The 27964-nt window shown below is 53.6% G+C and overlaps 1 protein-coding gene across 2 annotated transcripts in view; it reads right to left on the bottom strand.

The window, feature by feature from the left end:
• Positions 1 to 27964, bottom strand: part of SDK2 (sidekick cell adhesion molecule 2) — a 310564-nt gene that overhangs the window by 15943 nt on the left and 266657 nt on the right. For both annotated transcript variants that reach the window (XM_008011913.3, XM_008011914.3), the window contains 7 exons: positions 18774 to 18960; positions 15642 to 15779; positions 12038 to 12199; positions 8194 to 8319; positions 2571 to 2735; positions 747 to 887; positions 343 to 481 (listed from right to left, as the gene is read on the bottom strand). In XM_008011913.3, the coding sequence (XP_008010104.1) occupies positions 343 to 481; positions 747 to 887; positions 2571 to 2735; positions 8194 to 8319; positions 12038 to 12199; positions 15642 to 15779; positions 18774 to 18960 (1058 nt within the window). The remainder of the gene's footprint in view (positions 1 to 342; positions 482 to 746; positions 888 to 2570; positions 2736 to 8193; positions 8320 to 12037; positions 12200 to 15641; positions 15780 to 18773; positions 18961 to 27964) is intronic.

The following is a 27964-nucleotide window of genomic DNA, read 5'->3' as shown; positions in this document are numbered from 1 at the left end:
GCTCCGAACAGCAGTAGGTTGGTTTGCAACATTTTGCCAGTTATTTGCATTCTGCTCTCACTGTCAGGAACTCTTAGTAGTTACCTCCTTGTAAATTTCTCCCCAATGCGCCCTCACCCCCAGGTTGTGACTGGGCATGGTGGGGACTGGGACAGGCCCCTAGTTGTCCTGCTTGGGGCTCACCGGTCTCTCTGCTGACCATTCCCAGCCCTGGGGCTTGAATGGTGTTTCCCAGGACAAGGTATGGCCAGGTAAGCATGCCTGCTCTATGGCCCTCCCCAGCATTCTCCCGACCTGGGCACTGCTGGGCCTAGCCCCCCACCCCCGCAGAGGGCCCAGTACCTGGTGTACAGGCCGTTCTTTCGGCAGAAAGAATTCTTGACGGAGAGCCGCCTGTTGTTGAGTTCCAGGGCAGGGAAGCTGCTTTCATCTAAGCTCATCATCTCGCTATGGCCTAGGGCTCCAGACTTGGCACTGTTCCCTGAAGTCAGGGGGAGATGGACACCCTTTGGACTGTGGCCTCCCCTCTCCCATACCACTTCCCATCAGGCTGGGTTATCCCTCCTTTCTCTTGGTAGAGTTGAGACTAAAATAAGAGGTTGAGATTGTGTGTAGAAACCCTAGGTTTCCCCACCCACCAGAGCAGATGTGCTGCCAGGAGAGGGACCTGATCACCCCTGTCCTGGCCAAAAGGGAGATATGTAAAAGTCAAGTCCAGCCAGCACGGCTGGTGCCAGCTTACTCACCCGAGTCTGTCTTCTTGGCGTACTTCTTGCTCTGGCCCCGGATGATGAGCACGAAGACCAGAAGCAGAATGAAGATGAGGCCGACCAGGGCGATGACCACTAAGAACCACCACTCCTCGTAGAAGGGATTGGCTTTCTGGGCTGGAGCATGGATAGGGTCAGGTATATAGGGTGCTCAGCCCCCTCCTCCCTCCAAATCTCCTACTCTGGTTGGGACCCTACCAAATGCTCACAATTTATGGGAAGGCAGGGTCTGTGCCCTCTGAATGAGGGAGAGCCTCTGTAAGGATAGTTTCACCTCAAGTACCCACTCTGATCAGTCGGTAAAGGGCTCCCTGGAGGGCTGATGTGAGATGAGTTCTGAGGTGGCTACCTGGCTCAACAGGAAAGAGTGCTAAGATTGATTAGTGATGTCTGCCAGGGACATAGGAGGGGAGAGTGGCAGTGTGTTGGCTACTTTTCCTTTTTCTTTTCTTTTTTCTTTTTTTTTTTTTTTGAGACGGAGTTTCACTCTTGTTTCCCACGCTGGAGTGCAATGGCATGATCTTGGCTCACTGCAACCTCCACCTCCTGGGTTCAAGCAATTTTCCTACCTCAGCCTCCCGAGTAACTGCGATTACAGGTGCCTGCCACCACATCCGGCTAATTTTTGTATTTTTAGTAGAGACGGGGTTTCACCATGTTGCCCAGGCTGGTCTCGAACTCCTGACCTCAGGTGATCCACCTGCCTCGCCCTCCCACAGTGCTGGGATTACAGACATGAGCCACCATTCCCGGCCCCTTTTCTTTTTTTGTTTTGTACTTGTCTAGGGGCTATCTTGATAAGCAGACCTCAGTCTCATGGGGAAAGGTGCTTCTCTGGCCTGCAGGAGGCTGAAAGAGCTTTTCCTGAGGTTCAGTTTGGAGTGAAATTTTTGCTGGTGACAGAAGGCAGCGGGAACTGGGAGGATGGACACAGGGGTTCTTTAGTAAAAGGTGAAAGATTTACACGATCCAGAGCATGGGGAGAGGGTCTTTAAGATGTCTCTTCCAGGTAGAGCTCCCTTCTTTCAAAACCCCTAGATTATGCTTTCTGCACCCAGCCAGGACTACTCATGCTGTGTGGACAAGGGGTGGGCTCTCTGTTTCAGCCTTGAGGCACTTCTGTCCCAGGATTTGGTTTTACCAATGTGGGTAAAAGATTTCGTTCTCTCAGTGTGGGCAATGTGTGGCACGGGGAGGAGGCTGGGTTCCTTTGAGTTGTGCTTCTGCTTGGGGGAAGGGGCCTTTGTATTCAGAGTGCTTAGCAATAACATTTTGGGTCATGGGTTTAGAGAGCAGAGCCCTTTGTGCGCTCTAAGACATGCCAGACAGGAAGAATGAGGGGAGGAAAACGGGAGGGGTGGTGACCCTGCTGCACCCGGGTACTGCCCAGTCAGGCCTAAGGCCCGCCTGTGTCACTACTGCTCTGCAGCTGCTGACCCTGCCACGCTGGGGCTGGAGGTTTCCATGGAAAGACAGTTATGGCCTGGAGCCCCTGGACGTCCTGGGTGATGAGCGTATGGAAGTTTGCATCTTGGGCCCTCTGCTCTGCCCCTACCTGGGGCTTCTGGAGTCCTTGAAAGGGAGCCCCAAGATCAAGGCCCCTAGCGTCCTCTGGCCTTGAGGGTTGACCCAGGCCTGGGCACCAGGACTTGCCTCTTCACAGCCCCGAGGGGACAATGCGTTTTGGTTCCCGCCACATGCTCCTGGTGCCCTGATGCCTCTCCTCCTTCCCCCCGCCCCGCGTCAGCCTGCAGGCTCTGCTGTGGGGCTCCCCTACTCCCTCAGCCCCCAGGCTGGTACCTGGCACAGACTGGGAGGGGCTGCTGGGGGTGCCGAAGCCGTAGTCGTTGACCGCGATGACCCGGAAGTCATAGCTCACGCCTGGTTTCAGGATGTCCATGCTGAACGTGTAGGAGCTCACCTCCTTGGGGATGTCTTTGATGAGGATGTCCCATAGTCCCTCGTCTGCAGGAGCACAGAGAGGGAGGCCCTGGGAGATGAGGGGGAGCCCCAAATCCCGCTCCCAGCCCCGTCCTATGTTCCCTGAGGGCTGGGCCTGTTGGATCTGCCTTGCTCTACACAGAATTGTAGGCCTTGGTCCTCCCTTGAAGTTTCTGAGAAAGACACCTTTTGAACGAAGCGCCGTGGCTCACGCCTGTAATCCCAGTACTTAGAGAGGCCGAGGCGGGTGGATCACCTGAGGTTAGGAGTTTGAGACCAGCCTGGCCAACATGGTGAAACATTGTCTCTACAAAAAATACAAAAATTAGCTTGGCGTGGTGGCACATGCCTGTAATCCCAGCTACTGGGGAGGCTGAGGCAGGGGAATCGCTTGAACCTGGGAGACGGAAGTTGCAGTGAGCTGAGATCGCGCCACCACATTCCGGCCTGGGCAACAGAGCAAGACTCAGTCTCAAAAAAAAAAAAAAAAAAGACACCTTTTGGAGCATCTCTTTTATTCTTTTTATTAAAATATCTGTACTACATTAAAAGATATACACTGTGCAGAAAGTACTGTCACAACCAATGACAGTACCACTGTCCAGAGAAGCAAGCTCAACAAGTTAGCACTTGTGCAGGCAGAACACTATGGATTCTGTCTTCCACATCATTAAAAATGGTTGGAAACATGATTTTAAGTGACGGCCTAAGATATTACCATATGGGAATACCGTCTTCTTTACTTAACTAGGCCCTGTTTTTCTAACCCCCTTTCCTATTTCAAAACATACACAGTGGTGGTGGCAGGAGACAAAAGTAAGAGTGCTATTTTTCTTTTTTCCTTTTTTTTTTTTTGAGACAGAGTTTCGCTCTTGTTGCCCAGGCTGGAGTGCAATGGCATGATCTTGGCTCACCGTAACCTCTGCCTCCCGAGTTCAAGGGATTCTCCAGCCTCAGCCTCCCGAGTCCCCCATGCCTGGCTAATTTTGTATTTTTAGTAGAGATGGGGTTTCTCGATGTTGGTCAGGCTGGTCTTGAACTCCCGACCTCAGGTGATCTGCCCGCTTCGGCCTCCCAAAGTGGGATTACCGGTGTAAGCCACTGTGCCTCGCCTTTTTTTTTTTTTTTTTTTTTTTTGATATGGAGTCTCACTCTGTCATCTAGGCTGGAGTGCAGTGGTGCCATCTCAGCTCACCGCAACCTCCACCTCCCAGGTTCAAGCTATTTTCCTACCTCAGCCTCCCAGGTAGCTGGGATTACAGGCTTACTCCACCACACCCAGCTAAATTTTGTATTTTTTAGTAGAGACAGGGTTTCATCATGTTGGCCAGGCTGGTCTTGAACTTCTGACCTCAGGTGATCTGCCCGCCTTGGCCTCCCAAAGTGTTAGGATTACAGGTGTGAGCTACCTCACCCAGTCTTTTTCGTTTCTTTTAAATAACAGCTGCAGGAAAGATTTGGTTTTAAAAAAATTATTTTGAGACAGGGTCTCGCTCTGTTGCTGAGGCTGGAGTGCAGTGGTGTGCTCTCGGCTCACTGCAGCCCCAACCTCCCAGGCTCAAGCGATCCTCCCACCTCAGCCTCTCAAAGTGCTGGGATTACAGGTGTGAGCCACCAGGCTCAGCCAACAGGAAAAATTTGGGTTTCCCGAGTGGGTTTAATCAAGTTGTCTGGATCTGGCGAGCTCCTCTTCAGTCACTTACTTTCTTAGGAGCAGAGCAGAGAAGAGAAAGAGGGACTGTGGGCGCCCCAGGGGTCCCCTGTCTGTTCACCCTGTGTTGGCCTCAGCCACCTCTGTCCTTGGCACCTGAGCTTCCTTCAGATCCCCTTCCCCTCTTTTTCCGTGGCTCTCTGGGCCTTGCCCTCGTGGGATATCATTCACCTTCATGCTGTTTAATCGGAGCGGTGTGGGTGCTGCCTGGGTCGGGGAAGAGGCAAGCCCCTGCCACAGCCCTGGGGCATCCATCATGTTGGTGGGGAGGGCAGGAGGGGCCCTGGCTGCACACTCTGGGTGGGGCCGATGGGGTCAGCCTGGCCCTGAGAGAGGTGCATCTTCCTGCTGGTGGCAGTGCGGGGCTGATTTGGAAACCAAAGTATCCAAGTCACCTTGGGCCTGGTCAGCCCGCTCTTCACGGTAGAAGGACATCAGCGAGGCCCAGTTCGCAGGTCCTCTCTGTCTGGCCTGCTCCAGGGAGGTCACCCAGTGGCCAATCTCGCCATTCTGCTTCTGCACCCTCTGGTGGAAGCTGCTCTCCCACCAGAGGTGTGCCCAGCTCGGGGCCGCCCTTCCCTAGAGATGATGATTTTATTTGTTTTCCTCACCATACTTTCTCACAGACCCAGTCGTGTAAGTTGAGCACTGCAGCAGAGGCGCCTCCATGCTCTGGCGTCCTGTCTGAATTTTGGACCCAGTGGTGGGACCTGATGAGGGGGCTGCCTCCCCACTTCCAGTGTGGATCCTTCCAATTTGGGGAAGGCCATGGGGACCCAGGCTGCATCAGAGATGTCCTTGCAGAAGGCTCCAGGGTTCCAAACCTCGGCCTCATTGTTGGTCTTATTTGTTTTTGAGCCTCTGCCTGCTACGCCTCCATCTTTTTTTTTTTTTTTTTTTTTTTTTGAGACGGAGTCTCGCTCTGTCGCCCAAGCTGGAGTGCAATGGCACGATCTCGGCTCACTGCAAGCTCTGCCTTCCATTCAAGAGATTCTCCTACCTCAGCCTCTTGAGTAGCTGGGATTATAGGCACCTGCCACCATGCCTGGTTAACTTATTTATTTATTTGGAGACGGAGTCTTGCTCTGTCACTTAGGCTGGAGTGCTGTGGCACGATCTCGGCTCACTGCAACCTCCGACTTCCGGGTTCAAGTGATTCTCCTGCCTCAGCCTCCCAAGTAGCTCAGATTACAAGCATGTGCCACCACGCCCAGCTAATTTTTTTTAATTTTTTTATTTTTAGTAGAGATAGGGTTTCGCCACGTTGGCCAGGATGGTCTTGATCTCCTGACCTCGTGATCTTCCTGCCTTGGCCTCCCAAAGTGCTGGGATTACAGGTGTGAGCCACCACGCCTGACCCATCTTTTTGTTTAATATCTTTCTTTCTCTCTTTCCCCTTTGCTGGCTGTGAAATCCCTCAAGGGCAAGGATCATGACTAATTCATCTTAAGTCTTCCTTAGCCCAGCACCCAGCACAGACACTTTCTCACCGTTTGTTGAATAAATAAATGGAAACTTTCTTCCCTGGCCTTTTCACAGCATGAGGTGCCCAGTTTCAGAACTTCATGCCTTGAGGTTTTAGTACTAGGGTGCAAATCCATTTTCCTCACATGCCTCTGAATTCTCTCACTCATCTTTGAATGATGTCATAATGATGACGACGGTGACAACAGCTGACACTTACACCTCTGTCAAGCATCCTGGGTCTACATGCTTTCCTTTTCAAATCCATAGCAATGGCAAGAGGGAGGAACTACTGTCCCCATTTTACAGATGAGGACACCAAGGCCTGGAGGAAGCTTCACTCATCTTCCCAAAGCCCCACGCTGTCAGCAGCAGAGCTGGCGTTACTGCCTGGGGCCACCTCATTTCTGGCACCGAACTTCCCTGCCCAATGCAGTCAGGAGTTGGACCTGTGTTTGCTGGATGGGCTGGGATCGTTGAAGCCTCTGCTCCTGCCTTCCAGAAGCTGGGATCTCCTGTCTGCTGTTTAACCCCCTTGTTCCACCCCACACAGGGACAAAGGGTGGGGCTGGGGCAACCAGGCCAGGCCAGAAGCTGCTGGAATGTCACGCTGGGGCTCCAGGCACCAGCCCAGGAGTTGGCTGATGTGCAGGATAGGCTCCTGGGGCTGTAAATCCCTCAGCAAACCGCTCCCTGGGTCTGCAGTGCCTGGCAGCTCCTGGCTTGTAGAAAGGGGGTGTATTTAGTTTATCCTGCCTAGCCCGAAGCACAAGCAATTCAGGGGCAAGTGTAGGACAAGGGCTATGCCATCCTGAGGATGAGAAGGGAAGCACAGAAGAAGGGACAGGGGGCATTGAGGGAGAGATGCTCACCCCATAACAGCAGCCTGCTCTCAAACAGCCTTAGGGACAGGCCACCACGCCCCTTGCCCCTTCTCCTCCCTCCTCCCCTTGCCTAGTTACTGATTCTGTCCTCTGCTCTCTGGCCCTGGCCCTGCTCCAAGTCCTGGTTTCTCAGAGGGCCCTGGCTTGGTCCTTCCTTTTATGCTCAGGGCTTGATTCCACCAGTGTGGACCAAGTCACAGCCCGCAAACTCGGAACACCAGAGTCCCACGCTGGGCCTCCCAGGAAACACTGGAGAATCAACAGGGCCAGAGTCAGGGGCCAACATTCCACAGCCTGGCACCCCAGCTGGCCAACTTGGGTGGAATAAACAGGTGCAGGCCCTGGTTGGGAGAAGCACGTAGTAGTCTCCTGGCCAATTCAGCAGCCGGCACCAGAGGGCCAGGGAGGGACCATCTGGAGTGTGGGGAGAGCCAGCCCTGCGTGCATCCTCTGGTCACACAGCAGATCTGAGCAGCTAGATGTATTCGCTATATGCAACTGCGATTCTTAGCATGTGATTAAGGCAGGAGCGGTGCTAGTGGCTTCCAGGAACTACTAGAATTATTAACTCTTTGCTATTGGGATGATTAGTGCCTAGCTACCTCAAAGTATTAACAATTTGTCACTGGGATGTTTCCATATTCCCCATCAGAAGTATTAGCTACCGAGATGCCTGGTGACGTCCCATTGTGATTGTTATTTGCTATTTGGGCTAGAGTAACAAAGCCTTGTTTTCCTTCTCAATTTTAATCACCTAACCGTGGATCCATGGGATAGAGAACAGGCCTCCTGTTCTTGCTGACTCTGGCACCTCTGATTAACTTGGAAACCTAGCAACGCAGGGAGCTGGCAGTGGCTGTGAGCTCCTGCGAGTAAGCAGAGCCCAGCAAGCGGGTGTCAGGATGGGTGAAACTGGAGCAGTGGAGAGTAGCCCCCTGGAGTGACTTATCTGTCACTCATCTGATGGCTTTGGAAGTTCTTGTGATTCAATTTCAGGCTTGACAGGAGAGGCTGGTACGATTACAGCAGCCACCGAGACAGCCATGGTGGCAGAGACAGGGCTTTGAGAGGCAGCTGGGGTCTTCTTAGTTAGGGGGCACCCATCAGTGGGGTCGTGTGGAGGATTCAGTGTGTGAGCCATGTGCTCGGGCTTCTGGCTTCCTGAGCAATCCTCCACCCAAGCTGGTCCTCAGCGAGCACTAGGAGCCATTCTCTGGGGGCCTCCTGGGGGTTACTTAGCCAGGAGTCCAGCTCTAGGAGCACCCCCACCTGGTTTCCCACTCCTCAACAGGGCCAGGTGACTTCACCTGTAGCACAGGCGCCTTCTCAGGCGGACGACAGACGCACGTGCCCCAGGTGGAGGGACCCAGGAAGGAGGGAGACAGTGAGCTGTGGGGTCTCAGCCCAGCAGGGCGGGGCGCACCTGAAGGCCTGGCCTCGATGACGTAGCGGGTGATGGGCCCTTTGCCCGGGTCTCCGCTGGACCAGTGGATGGCGATGGCGGAGCTGTACCGCACGATGATGGGCACACCAGGCGGTCCTGGGGCACCTGCAGACAGCACACAGAGGCAAGGGATGTATAGAACCCAGAACAGCCACCCAGCCCATCACCCTGGGCTCGAGGAGGAGCGCTGGGTGACAAAACCAACCCTGGACAGAGAGCCGCCAGGAAACCCTGCAAATGTCGAGGCCTGAGAGTGCCTCTCAGGCTGGGCCTGCTAGGATGGACTGTTGTCCCCTCTAGGCCACCCCTTTGCACCACACTCCAAATCCCAGGGCAGAAAACAAATGGAATGGTCCAGAAAGGTCCCCAGAGTAGAGTCAGGAGACCTGGGTTCCAGCCCAGAACGTGTTAGATGGGTGATTTTGATCAATTCACATAGCCTTCTAGTGCCTCAGTTTCCACCCCTGTAAGGGCCTTTTGGAAGGTAAGGCTTGAAGGCTTGTCCTGGATCAGGGGCAGGGAGCAAGGGGGCGGAATAGAGGTGGGTGTGATGATGGCAGAGTGGGCCCATGAGAGGAGGGGGCTGGTCGGAGTGGGGCTGAAGAGTCCACAATTTCTCTCTCCTAGTAAGTGATATGATGTCCGCCCTCCCTCCCTCCTGCCTGAAATCCCCCAACCTCAACTGCATTTGCTATCAGGTTAGACAAAGGGAGAGGGGGTTCATGCCCCAGGAGGCCTTGCAGCCTCTGCTGCTAGGAGGAGGTAGGAAGGACTGGGCCCCTTGCAACTCTCCTGGCATGAAGGTATGTCAGGAGCAGGCTAGGATGTGGGCCAGTCAGGGAGCCAGCCCTAGGAGCCGGAGCAGATGAGAGGAAGTGACTTCTGCAGTGAGAGGAGCCAGGTGTCTGTCTACAAGGGGCGCTGAGCCCCTTCTCTTGGGGGTGCCCATCCAGAATCCCGACCCCACATACTGTCACCTCCAATCCTGTTCCCCATCAAAGGTGGGGCTCTGTACCCCCAGAGCTGGGCACACAGTAGGTGCTTCCTCTGTGCTTAGGGGATGAGGGAGGGAACCAGTGCATGAGTGGGTGGCCACCTGGTTTGTTGGTGGGGGGGTCTCTGTGGATGCCTGCCAGGAAGAGAGCAGAGTCCAGCCTCACACTGATGCTCCCCCAGGGCCCTGGAGAGCCAGCAGGCTAGACAGGAGGCCAGGGACCTGCTCACACAGCCTGGCAGCCCCGCCCAGCCCCTATGCCCACTCCATCGCTCACATAGCCTGGCAGCCCCGCCCAACCCCTATGCCTGCTCCATCGCTCACACAGCTTGGCAGCCCCGCCCAACCCCTATGCCCACTCCATCGCTCACATAGCCTGGCAGCCCCGCCCGGCCCCTATGCCCACCCCACGGCCTTAGAGGGCACCATTTCCTTCCTTCCCTAAGGAGCAGACTGTCCGCAGCCGAAGGGCAGAGTCAGGTGGGGTGGACACGCCTGAGAGAGTGTGGTAGGGCAGGCAGCCCCTTGGACCCTGTACTCTTATCCTGCACAGGACAGTGCTCAGGCCTGAGGATGGAGCCCGTACGTTCTCTGGGGCCAGGAGCTTCCAGCGAGTCCAACCACTGCCTGGCTGCATGTTCCCCCACTGCAGACCCCGCCTTGCACCCACACCATGTGGGGAGGATGGCTTCTTTATTTCTTTTTTTGAGACAAGTTCTCACTCTGTTACCCAGGCTGGAGTGCAGTGGCACGATCACAGCTCACTGCAGCCTCCACCTCCTGGGCTCAAATGATCCTCCCACCACAGCCTCCTGAGTAGCTGGGACTTCACATATTCACCAGCATGCCTGGATAATTTTGTTTTTGTAGAGAGGGGGTTTGCTGTGTTGCCCAGGCTGGTCTTGAACTCCTGGGCTCAGGCAATCCACCTGCCTTGACCCCCCAAAATGCTGGGATTACAGGCGTGAACCACTGGGCCCTGCTGGTTCTTTCTTTCTCAGAGTGCCCTCCACTACCTTCTCTGTACCCTCTGCCCTTTCTCTCCTCCCACCTCCCCACCTCCCACCTGGGACACTTCAAGCCTCAGGATAGAATAACCTGTCCTCCGCACAGGCCTCTCCTGTCCCCAGGCCACTGCCAACGCTTGGTCCTCAGTTGCCTGCCAGCTCTCTCTCCTACTTTTGTTTCCCAGGAAGCTGGTTCTGGTGAGAGGCAGTGTGGGGCGGAGCTGGGGGTAGATGAAGGACAGCGGCTGGGTGGCTCCTGGGCCCTCCTGCAGGCTTTGTCCTGAGTTTGCCCTAGAGCCCAGGGCTTCTTTGCAGAACCAGACTGTGGGGAATAGAAAGTGACTGGCCAGAAAGAAAAAGTGAAGCGTAGCCAGCCTGAGCCATTAGGGTAAGACGGCCTGTAGGGCAGGTGACAGACCAGAACGGGCTGGCCTCCCAGGCCTGGCTCCCCTCCTCAGTCAGGCTAATCAGGCCCCTGGGGAGGGGAGGCCTTCGCCACTCCTGGCTGAAAAGGCAGAGCAGAGGAGGAGATGGGATTTTAGGGGAAGTCCGGGATGGGCTGTACCCCTTCTTAGGGAGGGAGGCAGCAGAGTGGCCTGGGAGGTGGCTTTTGTGTTCAGGACAGGACAGTCCACACTGACCGGTAACAGGGACTTCGGAGGGCTAAACCTTGACCATGGCAAATGCCTTGGGGGAGGAGGGGTGGGAGGGAAAGGGAGGTGAAGAGGACATTTAAAGGAGGCGATTGGGTGCGGTGGCTCATGCCTGTAATCCCAGCACTTTGGGAGACTGAGGCAGGTGGATCACTTGAGGTCAGGAGTTGGAGACCAGCCTGGCCAAACCTGGTCTCTACTGAAAATACAAAAATTAGCTGGTCATGGTGGAAATCACCTGTAATCCAAGCTACTCGGGAGGCTGAAGATTGAGAATTTCTTGAACCTGGGAGATGGAGGTTGCAGTGAGCCGAGATTGCACCACTACACTCCAGCCTGGATGACAGAGTGAGACTCTGTCTCAAAACAAACAAAAACACCAAAACAACAACAACAGAACAATACAGAAGATGAAGGAAGACTTCCTGGGGAGGGAGGGGGTGGTGCGGTTGGGGGGCAGTTACACACAAAAGGGCATTCTGCGGAGGGGGTGGGTGGTGAGGTGGGGGAGGCAGGGCCCTGGCTGTGAATAGGTGACCTGTTCCATCTGGTGTTTCTCAAGGTGCCACTTTGTCACAGCCTCCAGGGGCTTTTGTGTAAGTGCAGATTGCCAGGTCCCACCTCAGCCCCAGGAAATCAACCCCTCCAGGCATCCACCCTGGGAACCTGCGTTTTAGTGCGCCCTGCTCTGAGAACTGCTGCCTGGAGGGTAGGGGTGGTTCAGGGGCGTGGGAAGATGGCTCTGGCTGGGTGAAAGGCAGGGGCACCTGCCAGGCTGCATCCTTCCAGGACGGAAGTGAAGGAGGCCGCACAATTAGCGGGGAGAGAAAAAATGGGGCAGGCGCAGTGGCCAGGCCAGGCCTGTGGGCTGGGCCTAAGCGGGAGGGGAGGGGGGCCAGGCCTGTGCACTGGGCCTAAGTGGGAGAGGAGGGGGCGCTGCTTCAGGGTTTGTGGCTTGAGGAACCCAAGGACACTGATGCCATTAATCAAAGTGCAGAATCCAGGAGGAGGGAGCGGAGGGAGTGGTCACTGGGCACCAGGGGAAAGCGTGAGCTCTGTCCTCCACTCTGTTTCCAGGGTCCAGCACAGCTCTTGACACTGGGGGCCCCTTCTGACTGAGGGGGCTGAACTGCTGTGTGGAGGACGTGCCTGGCCCATTGCTCTCCTACCTTCTCCAGGGCCTGTGGTGACGTTAGCTTCGATCTCTGGCCCGTAGGTGAAGGTCTTGGCTCTGATGCGGAACCTGTAGGTCACCCCCTCCGCCAGGTCCTTCACCTTCAGCCACAGGGGGCTGTTCCCCTTCACGTCCACTGTCACGATCTTGCTGACGCCTGGGGGAGGCACAACAAGTGGGGACTGCAGGGGCCACCAGGCGCAGGGCCCACTGAGGGCACCGGAGGCCACGGGGAAGGAGAAGCGGCTGTGGCCTGGGCCCCGGGACCCTGGGCAGGGGCCTCACTCCTTGAGGTTAGGCTGAAATGCTCCCCCAGCCCATACAGCCACATTGCCCATGCTGTGTTTCTCAGAGCACGGTGCTGCCTGCTGTTCTCAGGGAGAAGGGCTCTGTGGCTCAGTAAGTTCGAGAAAAGCTACTACTATCTGTGTCTACTGAGTAGCCACAGGGTCCAACAGCATCTAAAGAAAAGAGAACACTCGCCATCCTGTTTAATGTAACCTCTGCAGCCCAAATACGTTCCACCTCCATTTTTATTCCCTTATGCAGCATCCCATGGGACTAGAATCATATATTTTTTTCAGGAAGTGTTTCCATAAAAATACCAAAAGTCCAGAGTTGGGGGGACACACTTTTGACCAGGTCCTCCACCTGAGCCCCGCTCCAGCTCCACCTCTGGGGTTCAGCCAGGAGCTCATATGGTCCTCCATCACCTATATCTGCCACGATTTTTTTTTTTTTTAAAGACAAGATCTTGCTCTGTTGCTCAGGCACAATCATGATTCACTGTAGCCTTGACCTCCTGGGTTCAAGCCATTCTCCCACTTTCAGCCTTCCAAGTAGCTGAGACTATAGGTGTGTACCATCACGCCCGGCTAATGTTTAAATTTTTGTAGAGACCGGGTCTCATTATGTTGCCCAGGCTGGTCCCGAACTCTTGGCCTCAAGTGATCCTCCCATCTTGGCCTCTCAAAGTGCTGGGATTATAGGCGTGAACCACTGTGCCCAGTCCACCGAGCTTTTCAGGGCAAAAGTGAGGATGCCTCAGCACCCCAAATCACAGCAACTAGAGGGGAGGCTTGGGCCAGCTTTCAGGAGACGGGGCTTTGCTCTGTGCTTCACGAATCCAGACACTCCTGCCAGCCTCCCTGGGAGCCGGGACTAGTGTCATTTCCCATGTCCCTCAAGCACACCAGTCACCAGCGAGACAGGCCTTGCAGCCAGGAGGCTGGGCTCAGACCCCGTGATGGCGCTGGCCCTGGCATGTCCTTTAACCTGGCTTCAGTTTGTTCTGCCGAGTGAGGGTGTCCACAGCATCTTAGCAGGGATGTTATGAGCTTTAAGTAAAATAACAGAGCATGTAGGTGCCTGACCTATTTATTGACTAAGTGCATTATTAATATTATTATTTTGAGGTGGATTTTCACTCTTGTTGCCCAGGCTGGAGTGCAATGGCGTGATCTCAGCTCACGGCAACCTCCGCCTCCTGGGTTCAAGCGATTCTCCTGCCTCAGCCTCCTGAGTAGGCATCCACCACCATGCCCAGCTAATTTTGTACTTTTAGTAGAGACAGGATTTTGCCATATTGGTCAGGTTGGTCTCGAACTCCTGACCTCAGATGATCCACCACCTCGGCCTCCCGAAGTGCTGGGATTACAGGTATGAGCCACCGCGCCTGGCCACTAAGTGGATTATTGAACGATGGAACAAAGTAGGCTCAGAGGGGCTTCCTGAAAGAATGAAATGACCCCGGGACCAGGAACAGGGACTCTGGCTACTTGTTCCTTGACAATTCTGCACAAAGCCCTCATCTGCCTGGGCCTTGGTTTTCCCTACAGGACAGTGGGGGCTGCTGGGCTCTTGCGAGGCTGGTTTGCTGCTGACCTGAACCCAGGATGAACTGGGGTGTGGACACTGGGCTGGCCAGGTGGGGCCTCGTCTTGCTGCACTTATTAACTGGGCTATTCTGGGAAGATGGGAATGTGTAGGGCCGTGGAGTTGAGCCACACTGTCCAGATCCCACCAGACTGTGGACCTGGAAGGCAAAGAGCTCACATCGGTCAAGTCGAGAGGGTCCTGGACAGGCTGGGTTGAGGCCCCTGTGAAGAGGGCTTGTGCTGGCCCCCTGTACCTTGTCTCGGGGACTGCTGTCCTCTGCCCCACTCTGGCCCTGCACCTGACTGGATCTCCTGCCGGGCCCGGCTGCCCCCTGGTGTTCTAACGTACAGCTCCCCTTTGCAGAATGAGCTGCTGGCACCCAGGTGGTGGCAGGGAAGACTGAGGGCCATTGTTCCCTGGGCTGACCCAGAACTGCTGGTCCCAGGGCTCCGCCCCTTGTTCTTGCCAGGCTCAGTGATTGGAGGGGGTGAGAGGGAGAGGTGTGGCTCCAGGGGTCAGCCACACCCCCAGCACCTGGCTAGGACTAGTCCCAGCAGCGAGGAGTGCAGTTTCCTTCCTACCTAAATCCCGTCCTCATAGGCTGTTCGTTGGTAACAAAATGGCAGGGATTTCTAGGCATGTTACCAGGGGTAGAGAGCTGGCAGGTGCCAGATGCCCACTGTCAGGGGCTGCGCAGACCAGCCTAGGAGCCCAGAAATGGGGCAAGGTCCCCGCTGGGGCCCGGAGGAAGGGGTTGGAAGACCACTCAGAGGAACAGGGTTAAGGACAAGAGCAAGGTCATTTGCAGAGCAGGGCTCTTGATCTGGGGTCCACAGATGGCAGTGGGGGGTGCAGGGACCTCCCTGGTCTTGTGCATCTTCCTGGGGAGAGGCTCTGAAGCTTTGGTCAGATTCTCATCAGATTCTCAAAGGGGTTCCTGACTCCCACAAAAGCTAAAAGAACGACTAACACACAGTAAAGCTGAGAACTCTAAGGTTTGGGGAAGGGCAAAGTAGGACCCTCAGGGGCTCCCCTCTTCTTTTCTTTTTCTTTTTCTTTTCTTTTCTTTTTTCTTTCTCTCTTTTTTTTTTTTTTTGAGATGGAATCTAGCTCTGTCGCCCAGGCTGGAGTGCAGTGGCGTGATCTCGGCTCACTGCAACCTCTGCCTCCCGAGTTCAAGCGATTCTCCTGCCTCAGCCTCCCGAGTAGCTGAGACTACAGGCACCCACCACCACCAAAATTAGCCCAGCTAATTTTGTAGTTTCAGTAAAGACAGGGTTTCACCATGTTGGCCAGGTTGGTCTTGGAACTCCTGACCTCAGGTGATCCACCTGCCTCGGCCTCCCAAAGTGCTGGCATTACAGGCGTGAGCCACCGCCCCTGGCTGCCCCCCTTCTTTATGGTCTCAACAGAGCCCTGTCCACTCAGGTTTCCCTTCCTTTCCTCCCTGTTTCCATCGACCAAAGGGGGAAGAATATATTTAATGATTCTCTGCCTGGAAGTTAGGAGACCTGGATCTCTCCTCCAACTCTGCCCTCAACTTGCTATTGTTTTACCTTGGAAATACCCTTTCCCTTGTCTGGGACTCAGTTTCTGTGTTTATAAGATGGGGAGACTCTCACCGAACCTCACTCCTGTGTAGTGGCTGTGATGGGTGCTGATATGAGAGTGAGCTTTTGCAAAGTGAGGGGCTGGGGAGCCATGCTGGGGTATCCACTCACCATCCACGGGGCTGCACGGCTCGTACACCAGCCGATAGCCCTCCAGGATGCCGTTGGGGAACCGCGGGGCTTCCCAGGACACGTTCACCGAGGTTGTGGTCAGCTCACTGAACTTGACCGAGCTGGGAGCGCTGGGGGCTGTGGGAGACAGAAAAGCGTTTTTGTTTCCTTCCTCTGTGGAAGTTCAAAGCCCTGGGTGCAGCTCCAAGGAGCTAGCGGGAGTGTTGGGTCTGAGCCCAGGAGGAACAAGAGTGTGGGGCTCGTCAGAAAGGGCGGGCAGGAGGGGTCACTGGAGGTCATCAGGCCCCCTTCCTCTCCTCTCTCAACTTTCCAGTATCGGAGTCCTAAGAACTGGGAAGAAAGAGAACTGGATTTTCCCCTCAGGTTGCAGAACTCAGGCTTCTCCCTGCTGAGTGGCTCTGAGCCCGGGCTACGAGGGTGGGACAAGCTGTCACACCCCCACGGTCATCATGGGGCAAGGCCATTTCCTGACTTTGTGGGGTTCGTCTTTTGGCTTCCATGGAGGAGAAGGTATTGGGTGTCTGGGCCTCAGAACATTCGGTGGGTGCTAAACAAAGAAGATGCCAGAACCACAGCAGACGGAGATGGCTTTCCTCTCCTCCTGGGGCTCCAGGGCTTGTCACCGAGGCCTCACACAGTCAGGGGGAGCCACGCCAAGGACAGTCAGACCCTCTGGGAGAAATGTTTTCTTGGACTGAGAACCCTGTGGCAACCCCGAAAACATGGGGCAGGGGCTCCCCTGAGGGGGAGGACAGAGGAAGGGCAGGAAGCGTCCCAATCTGCGGCATCCCCAGCTGGCCCGGGGAGGATGACCAGGCTGTTATTGTCCAGTGCTGCCTCCCCACCAAGCCGGAGCTAATCCAGACCCGCTTCCAGCTCCAGCCCCGGGAGGCAGAGTCAGCGAGTGTCTTTGAAGGAGGGAGGTGAGCTCAGGGGGCCCTTCCTGCCTGCTCTGTGCTACAGGGACGTGGGACAGAACATGTTGTCCTGCTGCCACAGTGACGGAAGCCTCGGGTTCCCTGGGGTTCGCATCCGGCAGATGACACTGACAAGAGAGTGGCTGGGACAGGAGGCGGACGGATAGACTCGTACATTCAGTGGCTCATGCTCATCCTGGCCACCGTCAGACCCTGGGGGTGGTGGAGGGAAAGGGTTCCCTGGAGCCAGGGCTTGTCCCCAAAGAGGGTCATAATGAGGAACTGATGCCACAGGTGTGCCCTCTGTCGCTCTTTAAAAGTCACATGTCATTGACAGCGTAGGAAGCAGCAGGGTGAACAAGATACTCAAGGGAGGCCGGGGCAAAAGGCCAGTATTCCGGACCACCAGGACAGAACACTTGGTTCTCTCAGAAATCCTGGGTTCCAGCCTTTGTGCCCCCAGTGACCAGCTGGGCAACCCTGGACAAGTAGCGTAACTTCCCGGGCGACCCTGGCTCATCGTGAAATGAGGGTGCCGCCTGCCCTGCCTGTCCGCGGGGCTTCCGGGAGGGTTAAGTGTGATGGTGCTTGACTACCAGGCTCGCTCTGCACACAGGCAGCAGGATTCTCCCCAGCGCCCTCTCCTCTGCACCTGCCACCCTTCAGCCTCCTGATCTCCTCTCCCTGCCTCAACTCTCTCCCCTCTGCCAGGCCATCTTCTGCACAGCAGTCGGGGCACTTTTCTCTAAACGTAAACCAGACCCTGTTGCTCAATTATTCAAGCCCTCCCATGGCTTCCCAGTATACTTTTTAATTTTTTTTTGTTTTTTTAGACAGATTCTTGCCCTGTCACCCAGGCTGGAGTGCAGTGATGCAATCTCAGCTCACTGCAACCTCCACCTTCCAGGTTCAAACGATCCTCCTGTCTCAGTCTCCTGAGTAGCTGGGATTGGAGAGGGGTGCCCCACCACGCCCAGCTAATTTTTGTATTTTTTTTAGTACAGATAGAGTTTCGTCATGTTGGCCAGGCTGGTCTCGAACTCCTGACCTCAAATGATCCACCCACCTTGGCCTCCCAAAGTGCTGGGATTACAGATGTGAGACACCACGTGTGGTCCATTGTACTTATAATTAATCCCAATCCCAGTTCCCCACCCCGAGTTCTTACCCCATTTTCCTGCAAGCCACCTGGCTTTCTCTATGTTCCCTGGTTCTTCTCCAGCCTCCAGTCCTTAGCACCTGCTGTTCCCTCTGCCTGGAACCCCCAACACCCTCTGCTACCTCCTGAGCATCCCGTGGCAGGCCTCTTGTCTTTTTTTTTTTTTCTCTGTCACCCAGGCTAGAGTGCAGCAGTGGCACAATCTCGGCTCACTGTAACCTCTACCTCTCGGGTTCAAGCGATTCTCTTGCCTCAGCCTCTTGAGTAGATGGGATTACAGGCACGTGCCACCACGCCTAGATAATTTTTTGTATTTTTAGTAGAGATGGGGTTTCACCATGTTGGCCAGGCTGGTCTCAAATTCCCGTCCTCAGGTGATATACCCGCCTTGGCCTCCCAAAGTGCTGGGATTACAGGCGTGAGCCACCATGCCCGGCCCCTGCTGGCCTCTGCTCATTCAAATCTCACCTTCTCAGGGAGGCCTTTGTGGGTGAACCTATCCAAAGCCATCCACCCACTCCTGCCCCACTCTTAGGTCACCTGTGCTGACCCCCGTCTGCATTTACGTCATCAACTTGCTTATGATCTGTGCCCCGCACTAGGGCGGGGACCTTGTTGGTCTCACCATTGTGTCTCTAGCATCTAGCATGGCACAGGCTCATGAGACACTCAGCATTTGTGGAATGAACAAAGCCATCCAGACAGAGGGAAGGCAGGTGGGAAGAAGGCAGGGAGCAGAAGTAAGCAGGCTGGGAGGGGCTGGGGTGCTGACTGTCCCTCTGCAAGGCGGGGCAAAGGATGGGGAGGACAGCGATGAGATGTGGGGGTTTCTCAAGGTTTTATGGGAACAGCTTCTCTTTCCTGAGCTTGGGCTCTCCCACTCGGGAGGGCGTCTCCGGGGACCTGGGTGCCACGCCCAGATCCTCGGAGGGATAAGGCAGCTGCCTCCATGCCCGCCAAGAGCCCAGATGCCAGGTGGGTCCTCCTGCAACCCCCTGTGGCCGACCTACCCCCCGTCAAGGCCCCCTCTCCCACCTGCTTGCTGGGTCTGGCCTTGGGTGGGGGTGCTCCGAGGCCCGTCCCCAGCGGCGTTGAAGGCGGCCACGCTGACCATGTAGGCCGTGTAACCCGTCAAGTTCTTGAGCTTCACACTGTTCTCAGCCAGGAAAAGCGTCTTCACTCGCTCCGTGAGGTTCCCCCGCTGGGCTTCCCAGAAATAAATCTGTGGAAACAGAAGGAAGTGGGAGTGAGGGGGACACGAGGGCAACAAGCGTCCCTCCTGTCCCTGCTGACCTGTAGTCTAAGAGACACCTTCATTGCTGTGAGCCACCTAGGAAACAGCAGAGAAGTCTTTCAGAGGCTGGGCGCGGTGGCTCACACCTGTAATCCCAGCACTTTAGGGGGCCGAGGTGGGTGGATCACTTGAGGTCAGCAGTTCAAGACCAGCCTGGCCAACATGGTGAATCCCTGTTTCTACTAAAAATACAAAAAAATTAGCCAGGCATGGTGGCAGGTGCCTGTAGTCCCAGCTACTCTGGAGGCTGAGGCAGGAGAATCGTCTGAACCTGGGAGGTGGAGGTTGCAGTGAGCCAAGATTACGCCACTACTCCAGCCTGGGCGACAGAGCAAGACTCCATCTCAAAAAAAAAAAAAAAAAAAAAAAAGTCTTTAAGAACAGTTTTAGAAACCTTTCCAGAATCTTCCTTTCCACAGCCAAGACCCTGGTCTCTGCCAGACAGTAAACTCCAGGGCATGGTCCCCAGGTGTCTGTGGTTTCCCGCCATGCCTGGAGGATTTAGCGTAGCACTGGCACATCAGCACTCAGTACAGTTCAGTACTGTACTCAGTACAGTACAGTTCCTGGAGGAATAAAGCAAAGCCGTCCTACGGGAGGCTGAGCTGGGGAGATAAGGCAGTGTGGAGTCTATCCGGACAGAGCGTGGTGCAAGCGCTGGTGGCCTCATGTCACCTGGGAGCTGGTGAGGGATGCAGAGTCTCAGGGCCACCCTGGGCCCGCTGTATCAGCAGCGGCTGGTTAATAGGAACTGCAGAGGAAGGCCTCCGCCAAGACGGCGGGCAGCAGGAGGCTATATCCCAGCTGCACCGTTTACAGCAGCGGGACCTGCCCAGGTGACTTTCCAGAGCTGCAGTTTTGTCGTACATTCAGTGAGGTTAAGGACACGTACTTCCTGGGGTCCACGTGAGGGGTGCAGGTTCTAAGGATTTCACCCAGGTACTTGGCCAGTTTCCTAAGGCATCCCATGGCTGCAGAAGGTTCTAGGCCAGGAACACAACAGATGCCCCATGGTGTTTTCTTTTTCCTTCTATTTTTTGAGACAGTCTCACACTGTCGCCCAGACTGGAGTGCCGTGGCGCGATCTCAGCCCACTGCAAGCTCCGCCTCCCGGGTTCACGCCATTCTCCTGCCTCAGCCTCTGCTGGGACCCAGGCGTCCGCCACCATGCCCGGCTAATTTTTTGTATTTTTAGTAGAGATGGGGTTTCACCACATTAGCCAGGATGGTCTCGATCTCCTACCCTCATGATCCGCCGCCTTGGCCTCCCAAAGTGTTGGGATTACAGGTGTGAGCCACCAAGCCTGGCCATTGTTTTCAATCACTTCCTATGTAGCACGGGTTAACACTTCTGCTAGTTCCAGGACAGGCCATCCAAGGAGCGGCCAGTCGGGCCCAGCCCACGTGCAGAATTGGAGGTCATTTGGCGCCCCCTGCTGGCCAATAAGGTTTCTGCATGTCACCGGCTTTTCAATTTCTCGTTTCCGTGGAAGAAGCCCATAAAGTGAGAAAGAGCTAATAGTAGTGTCCCCACTGGCATGTATGGGTGGCAGTTAGGATATCTTGTTACCATGAAATCCTTACTTTTCTCCAATACCTCTCCCCCTTTATTATTTATTTGAGGCAGGCCTCACTCTGTTACCCAGGCTGGAGTGCAGTGGCACGATCACAGCTCACTGCAGCCTTGACCTCCTGGGCTCAAGCCATCCTCCCACCTCAGCCTCCTGAGTAGCTAGGGCTACAGGTGAGCACCACCACACCCAGCTAAGTTTTCAATTTTTTGTAGAGACGGGGTCTTGCCTTGTTTCCCAGGCTGGTCTTGAACTCCTGGGCTCAGGCAATCCAACCACCTTGGCTTCCCAAAGTGCTGAGATTACAGGTGTGAGCCACTATGCCCGGCCCTCTCTCCTATATTATTTTATTTTATTTTGAGACAGGGTCTCACTTTGTCACCCAGACTGGGGTGCAGTGGCATGACCTTGGCTCATTGTAACCTTGACCTCCAGGTTCAAGCTATCCTCTTGCCTCAGCCCCCCAGGTAGCTCTGACTACATACAAGTGCTACCACACCCGGCTCTTTCTTTTGTAGAGATGGGGATTTCTTTTGTAGAGATTTCTTTTCTAGAAAGGGGGAGAGGGCAGGTTGCAGTGGCTCACACCTGTAATCCTAACACTTGGGAAGCTGAGGCAGGGGAGTCGCCTGAGCCCATGAGTTCAAGGCCAGCCTGGGCAACATTGCAAGACCCCTGTCTCTACTAAAAATACAAAAATTAGCCAGGAGTGTTGGCGTGCACCTGCAGTCCCAGTGACTTGGCAGGCTGAGGTAGGAGGATCGCTTGAACCTGGGAGGTGAAGGTTGCAGTGAGCTGAGATCACACCACTGCACTCCATCCCAGGCAACAGAGCAAGACTCCATCTCTAAAATAAAATAAAATAAAAAGCAGATTCTTCTCGTATGGGTAGATGAATGAAAGCTGAGGCAGTCATTTATGAAATCATTCATTCACTCGTGCATTCATAGTAATGGGGGTACAACGGTTAACGAAGTTCCTGTCGGATTTGGAAAGGTCATGGCTGATGCTAAAAGTCTGCCATTATCAGCACACAGATGATCTGCCGTGAGTGCACACTAGGAGAATGAACGGATTCTCTTAGATAGAGAAGAGGGTCGCGGATTGATTCCTGGGGGCCTCCAGCACTCAGAGCATTCAGTGGTTGGTGGGGAGGAACAGCTGGCGAGGGAAGCCGAGGAAAGCAAGTATTTTAAGAGGAAGGAGAGATCCACGTGTCACACACAACTGCTGAGTCAGGCGGGATAAGCCTCTGCTGTTTGACTTCATATGAGCACCACAGGAATTATGGGCAACTTTGGCAGGAAGAGCTTCGGTGGGGTGGCGGGGACGGGAACCCACTTGGAGCAGGTTCAAGGGAGAATGGGAGCAGAGGAATTGGAGGTAGCGAATACGGAAGATTCTTTTGAGGAATTCTGCTGTAAAGGGGCCAAATAAATGGGTGACAACTGGAAGAAAATGTGAGGTCAGGCCAGGCACGGTGGCTGACACCTGTAATCCCAGCACTTTGGAAGGCCATGGCAGGTGGATCACCTGAGGTCAGGAGTTTGAGACCAGCCTGGCCAACGTGGCGAAACTCCATCTCTACTAAAACTACAAAAATTAGCTGGGCATGGTGGCAGGTGCCTGTAATCCCAGCCACTCAGGAGGCCGAGGCAGAAGAAATTGCTTGAACCAGGGAGGTGGAGGCTGCAGTGAGCTGAGATAGTGCCACTGCACTCCAGCCTGGGCAACAGAGTGAGACTCAGTCAAAAAAAAAAAAAAAAAAAAAAAAAAAAAAAAAAGAAAAAAAAAGTGAGGTCAGAAAAAGGCATGAAGAGAGGAAACATATCTCAGAATGCTTTTCTGCCCTGCCTGTGGGATCTATCCACTGGGGAGGTGGAGGAGAGGGAGGGCCAATGGCTGTGGTCATGCTCTTGGGTGAGGAGTGGGTCAGGGCCTAGAACCCAGGGACAGCTGTCTTCACAAACCAGGCACTCCAGCAGGTGCGTCTTGTTTGTGAGTGCTGCATTCTGCAGAGCTTTGTTAGCTGATGATTCATAGTGAGAGGGACTGACACTTGTGCAAAGGACATAAAGGGACTGAGCCCAGATCCTGGTCCCCACGGGGCGCACTGCTGAGCTGCAGTGCACACTGATGAGTCTGCCAGAATGCAGGCTCCAGAGGGCGGGCATCTCGGGCCATGTGGCTCCCTTGGGACCCAAACACCTAGAATCATGGCTGGCACATCCATGGTGCTCAATCAGTCTCTGCCGGAGGAATAAATGCCTTATGTGGACAGGGGCAAGCATGGGAGTGTACCATTATAATCACAAACTTGCCATTTACTATGCCCAATTCCCTGCCCTTTCTTTTCTTTTTTCAGCTTTATTGAGGTATAATTGACAAAATCTGTATATAGCCAGGTGTGGTGGTGGGTGCCTGTAATCCCAGCCATTTGGTGGGTGCCTGTAATCCCAGCTATTTGGGAGGCTGAGGCAGGAGAATCCCTTGAGCCTAGGAAGTGGAGGTTGCAGTGAGTGGAGATCGCGCCACTGCACTCCAGCCTGGGTGACAGAGTGAGACTCTGTCTCAAAAACAAACAAACAAAACAAAAAACAAAAAACAAAAAAACCCAAAAACTTTATGCATTTAAGGTATACAACATAGTGTTTTGATATACATATGCATTATGAAATGATTACCACAATCAAGCTAATTAACATGTTCATCATATTCTTGTGGCAAGAACCTTCTGAGCAAATTTCAAGTGTACAATACAGTATCATTAACTATCATCACCATGGTGTACATTAGATCTAGAACGTATTCATCCTGCTTCACTGAAACGCTGTATCCTGTGACCGTCTCCCTATTTCCCTCACTCCCTCAGCCCCTGGTAACCACCACTCTACTCTCCGTTTCTATGTGTTTGATTATTTTAGATTCTGCATATACGCGAGGTCTGCAGTATTTGTCTTTCTGTGCTTGGTTCATTTCATTTGGTGTAACATCCTGCAGGTTCATCCGTGTTGTTGCAAACAGCAGGATTTCCTTCAAGACTGGATGGTATTCCACTGTGCATAAACCACATTTTCTTCATTCATTCATCCATTCACAGACATTTAGGCTATTTCCACATCTTGGCTACTGTGAGTGATGCTGAAATTAACATGGGCCTGCAGATAGCTCTTCAAGAGCCTCATTTCAATTCCTTTGGATAAATACCCAGTAGTGGGATTGCTGGATCATTGGAGTTCTATTTTTAATTTTCTGCAGAACCTCCATACCGTTATCCATAATGACTGTACTGATTTACACTCCCACCAACAGTTGTGCAAAGGTTCCCTTTTCCCCATACCCTCACCACAACTTATAGCTAGACTTTTTGATAACAGCCATCCTTGCAGGTGTGATGGGCTATCTCACTGTGGTTTTGATTTGCATTTCCCTGAGGCTGAGCGATGTTCAACACCTTCCCAGATACCTGTTGACCATTTATATATCTTCTTCTTTTTTTTTTTTTTTTTTGAAATGGAGTCTTGTTCCGTCACCCAGGCTAGAGTGCAGTGGCATGAAATTGGCTCACTGCAACCTCCACCTCCTGGGTTCAAGCGATTCTTCTGCCTCAGCCAGGTGCCTGCCGCCATGGCCGGCAAGTTTTTGTATTTTTAGTAGAGATGGGGTTTCACCATGTTGGCCAGGCTGGTCTCCAACTATTGACCTCAGGTCATCTGCCCACCTTGAGCTCTCAAAGTGCTGGGATTACAGGCGTGAGCCACCGTGCCCAGCCTATGTATCTTCTTTTGAGAAATGTTCATTTGGGTCCTTTACCCCATTTTCTTTCCCTTTAGGTGGATGAGTTCCTTCCATATTTTGGCTATTAACCCCATATGTCATAGGTATGGTTTGCAAATATTTTCTCCCATTCCAGAGGTTCTCCCTCCTTCTGGAAGCATGTTCTTCCCATGACCGCTGAGACATCACTCCGTTTTTGGTTTCAGGGCTCAATCTGTAGACTTCTCTTGTTCTCTATCTTTCCTTGTCTAATCTCTGGCTTTCAGTGCCATCTACATGCTGGGGACTCCATAATTCACATCTCTGGTTTGATCCTTCTCTCTTGAACTCCAGACATACATCTCTGACTCTGTTCTGTCTTCCCTAGAACGTCCAACAGATGTCTCAAACCAAACACATCTGGAACCAGACTCCAGATCTCCCCAGCCTCCTCCTTCACCAGCTTTGTCTTTTCCTGCTCCATCATCCTACGGACCCGGGGCTATCCTTGTTGCCTCCCTTTTCTCCCACTCCATGTTCAATTTGTCAGTAATTTTTTTTGTTTGTTTGTTTTTTTGGGAGATGGAGTCTCACTCTGTTGCCCAGGCTGGAATACAGTGGTGTGATCTTGGTGCAATGCAACCTCCGCCTCCCGGGTTCAAGTGATTCTCTTGCCTCAGCCTCCTCAGTAGCTGGAATTACAGGCATGCGCTACCATACCTAGGTACTTTTTGCATTTTCAGTAGAGATGGGGTTTGGTCATGTTGGCCAGGCGGGGTGTGAGCCACCACGCCCAGCCTGATTTGTTAGCAAATTCTACCAGCTCTGATGTTAGGACTAACCGAGTGTTGCCACTTCTCACCCTGCTCTCGCCTGATCTGAGCCCCCTTCATGACCCACCTGGATGGTTCAGATGCCTCCCCATGGCTTCTGGGCTTTCCCCATTTCAGACTATGGTCAGTGCAGCAGCCAGCGGGACCCCTCTACAGGTCCCAGTCCTCCACTCAGAGGACTTCACTCAGAGTGAAAGCCAAAGCCCCGAAGAGCCCCAGGCGCTCCAGCCCCGGCTTTCCCGTGTCCCATCGTGCTCACTCTAGGGACACACCAGGCTCTCCGTACACCCCAAGTACCTGACTACCCTGAGACCTTTGCTCTTCTTTCCTCTCTTTCTGGATCTATGTGATTTGGGCCCTGTTCTCCTTCAGGTTTTTGCTCAAATATCACCTTCTCATTAAGCCCTTTCCTAACAACCCTTTTGTTTTTTCAGACAGTCTTGATCTGTTGTCCAGGCTGGAGTGCAGTGGTGCAATGATGGCTCACTGCACCCTCACTTGGCTGGGCTCAGGCACTCCTCCCACCTCCTTCCCTGTTGGCTGGGACTACGGGCATGCGCCACCACACCCGGCTAATTCCTTTGTTGTTGTCTGTTTTCTTTTCGTAGAGACAGGCTTTTACCATGTTGCCCAGGCTGGTCTTGGACTCCTAGAGTCAAGCAATCCACCCACCTCAGCCTTCCAAAGTGCCAGGATTACAGTTGTGAGCCACTGAGCCCAGTCCTTAACAACCCATTTAAAATTTCAAACCCTGGCTGGGCACAGTGGCTCATGCCTGTAATCCCAGCAATTTGGGAGGCCAAGGGCAGATCACCTGAGGTCAGGAGTTTGAGACCAGCCTGGCCAACATGGCGAAACCCTGTCTCTACTAAAAATACAAAAATTAGCTGGGCATGGTGGCAGGCACCTGTAATCCCAATTACTCAGGAAGCTGAGGTGGGAGAATCGCTTGAACCTGGGAGGCAGAGGTTGCAGCGAGCCAAGATCGTACCACTGCACTTCAGCCTGGACGACAGAGCAAGACTCCATCTCAGGAAAAAAAATAAATAAATAAAAAAAAAAAGTAAAATAAAATAAAATAAAACAAAATTTCAGGCCGGGTGCGGTGGCTCCCTCCTGTAATCCCAGCACTTTGGGAGGCCGAGGTGGGCGGATCACGAAGTCAAGAGATCGAGACCATCCTGGTCAACATGGTGAAACCCTATCTCTACTAAAAATACAAAAATTAGCTGGGCATGGTGGCAGGCGCCTGTAATCCCAGCTACTCGGGAGACTGAGGCAGGAGAATCACTTGAACCTGGTAGGTGGAAGTTGCAGTGAGCTGAGATTGCGCCACTGCACTCCAGCCTGGCGACAGAGCGAGACTCCATCTAAAAAAAAAGAGAAAAAAAATTCAAACCTCCCCATGGATCTGGCTCTCCCCTAACCTGCTTCATTTACCACCACCTGGTGGTATTATTTACTTTGTCCATTGTTGGTCTTCTCTCTCTAATGTCTAAGCTCACATTGTCCCTGCTCACTGCGTTATTCCCAGCTCTGAGAACAATGCTGGGCACACAGTAGCTGCTCAATAAACACGTCATTGACCAACTGAAAGACTGGAGCTCTCAGAACGTGCATGAATGTGCCTGCCACGCACCAGTTGTGTGCAGTCTGACTAGAATGCAGTGTCAGCTTCGCCGTGCTTGTTGGTTGATGAAGTTAATGCATCATTGATGTTCGCGAATGTTGATGTCAGTACGTTGGTTATCACATGTCCAGGAAGTAGCATTTTCTCCATTCCTTTCCACAGTTGCCGCTCAGGTACGGGTCATGTTTTCTGGAGCACGTAGACCTCTGCTGTATTATCTATGGTGCTGTGCACCCACACATTTTCCTGGGTCTGTATATTAACTTCCAAGCCTCGACAGTCTGGTGGCTGCCAAACTGCTGCTGGCACCGCCCTGGCCCCTTTCTTTTTCCGTGGGAGGCATATGCTAGGGGGGCAATGTTTAGTTTTCCCAGCTGGTGCTCCTGGGCAATGCCTTGAGGGGTGTCATCCTTCTTTAGGGCTTCCTTGGCAACATGCCTTTCCTCCTTTCTTCCTCCTCCTTCACCCCAGATGGAATGAGACTCCTATGCTGGATTCTGTCCTAAATTGGGGCTACCTGTATTAATGAGCTGTGTGACCTGGGTAAGCTCTTTCCCTTTGCTGACACTCCTCCCACCTGTGGGATGAGGTGCCTTGTGTCTCTCCTACTGCCCACGTAGGCCATGGCACTGGGGCTCTTCTCTGGAGTAACAACCAGCTGCCAAGAATGAGAGTCGACTGGACACTGGTGCAGGAGGCAGACACAGCTAAGGGTTATGTGTTCTAACTGTTCCAACCAGGCAGACACATTCCTTTTTTTTTTTTTTTTTTTCTGGAGATGGAGTCTCACTCTATTGCCCAGGCTGGAGTGCAGTGGCATGGTCTTGGCTCACTGCAACCTGCCTCCTGGGTTCAAGTGATTCTTCTGCCTCAGCCTCCCAAATAGCTGGGATTACAGGCACCTGACACCTCGCCTGGCTAATTTTTGTATCTTTAGTAGAGACGGGGTTTCACTGTGTTGGCCAGGCTGGTTTCGAACTCCTGACCTCAGGTGATCTGGCCGTTTCAGCCTCCCAAAGTGCTGGGATTAAAGGTGTGAGCCACCGTGCCCGGCCTAGAAATTTTTAAACAGTGATTTCCAAATACTAGGCAGTGATGCTTTCTTTGCTAACTGGCTATCTGATTAATATCAATATTGTAAT

Source organism: Chlorocebus sabaeus, chromosome 16 (assembly GCF_047675955.1).
Source record: "Chlorocebus sabaeus isolate Y175 chromosome 16, mChlSab1.0.hap1, whole genome shotgun sequence".
NCBI lineage: Eukaryota > Metazoa > Chordata > Mammalia > Primates > Cercopithecidae > Chlorocebus > Chlorocebus sabaeus.
This window is presented reverse-complemented; position numbering and strand designations above follow the sequence as displayed.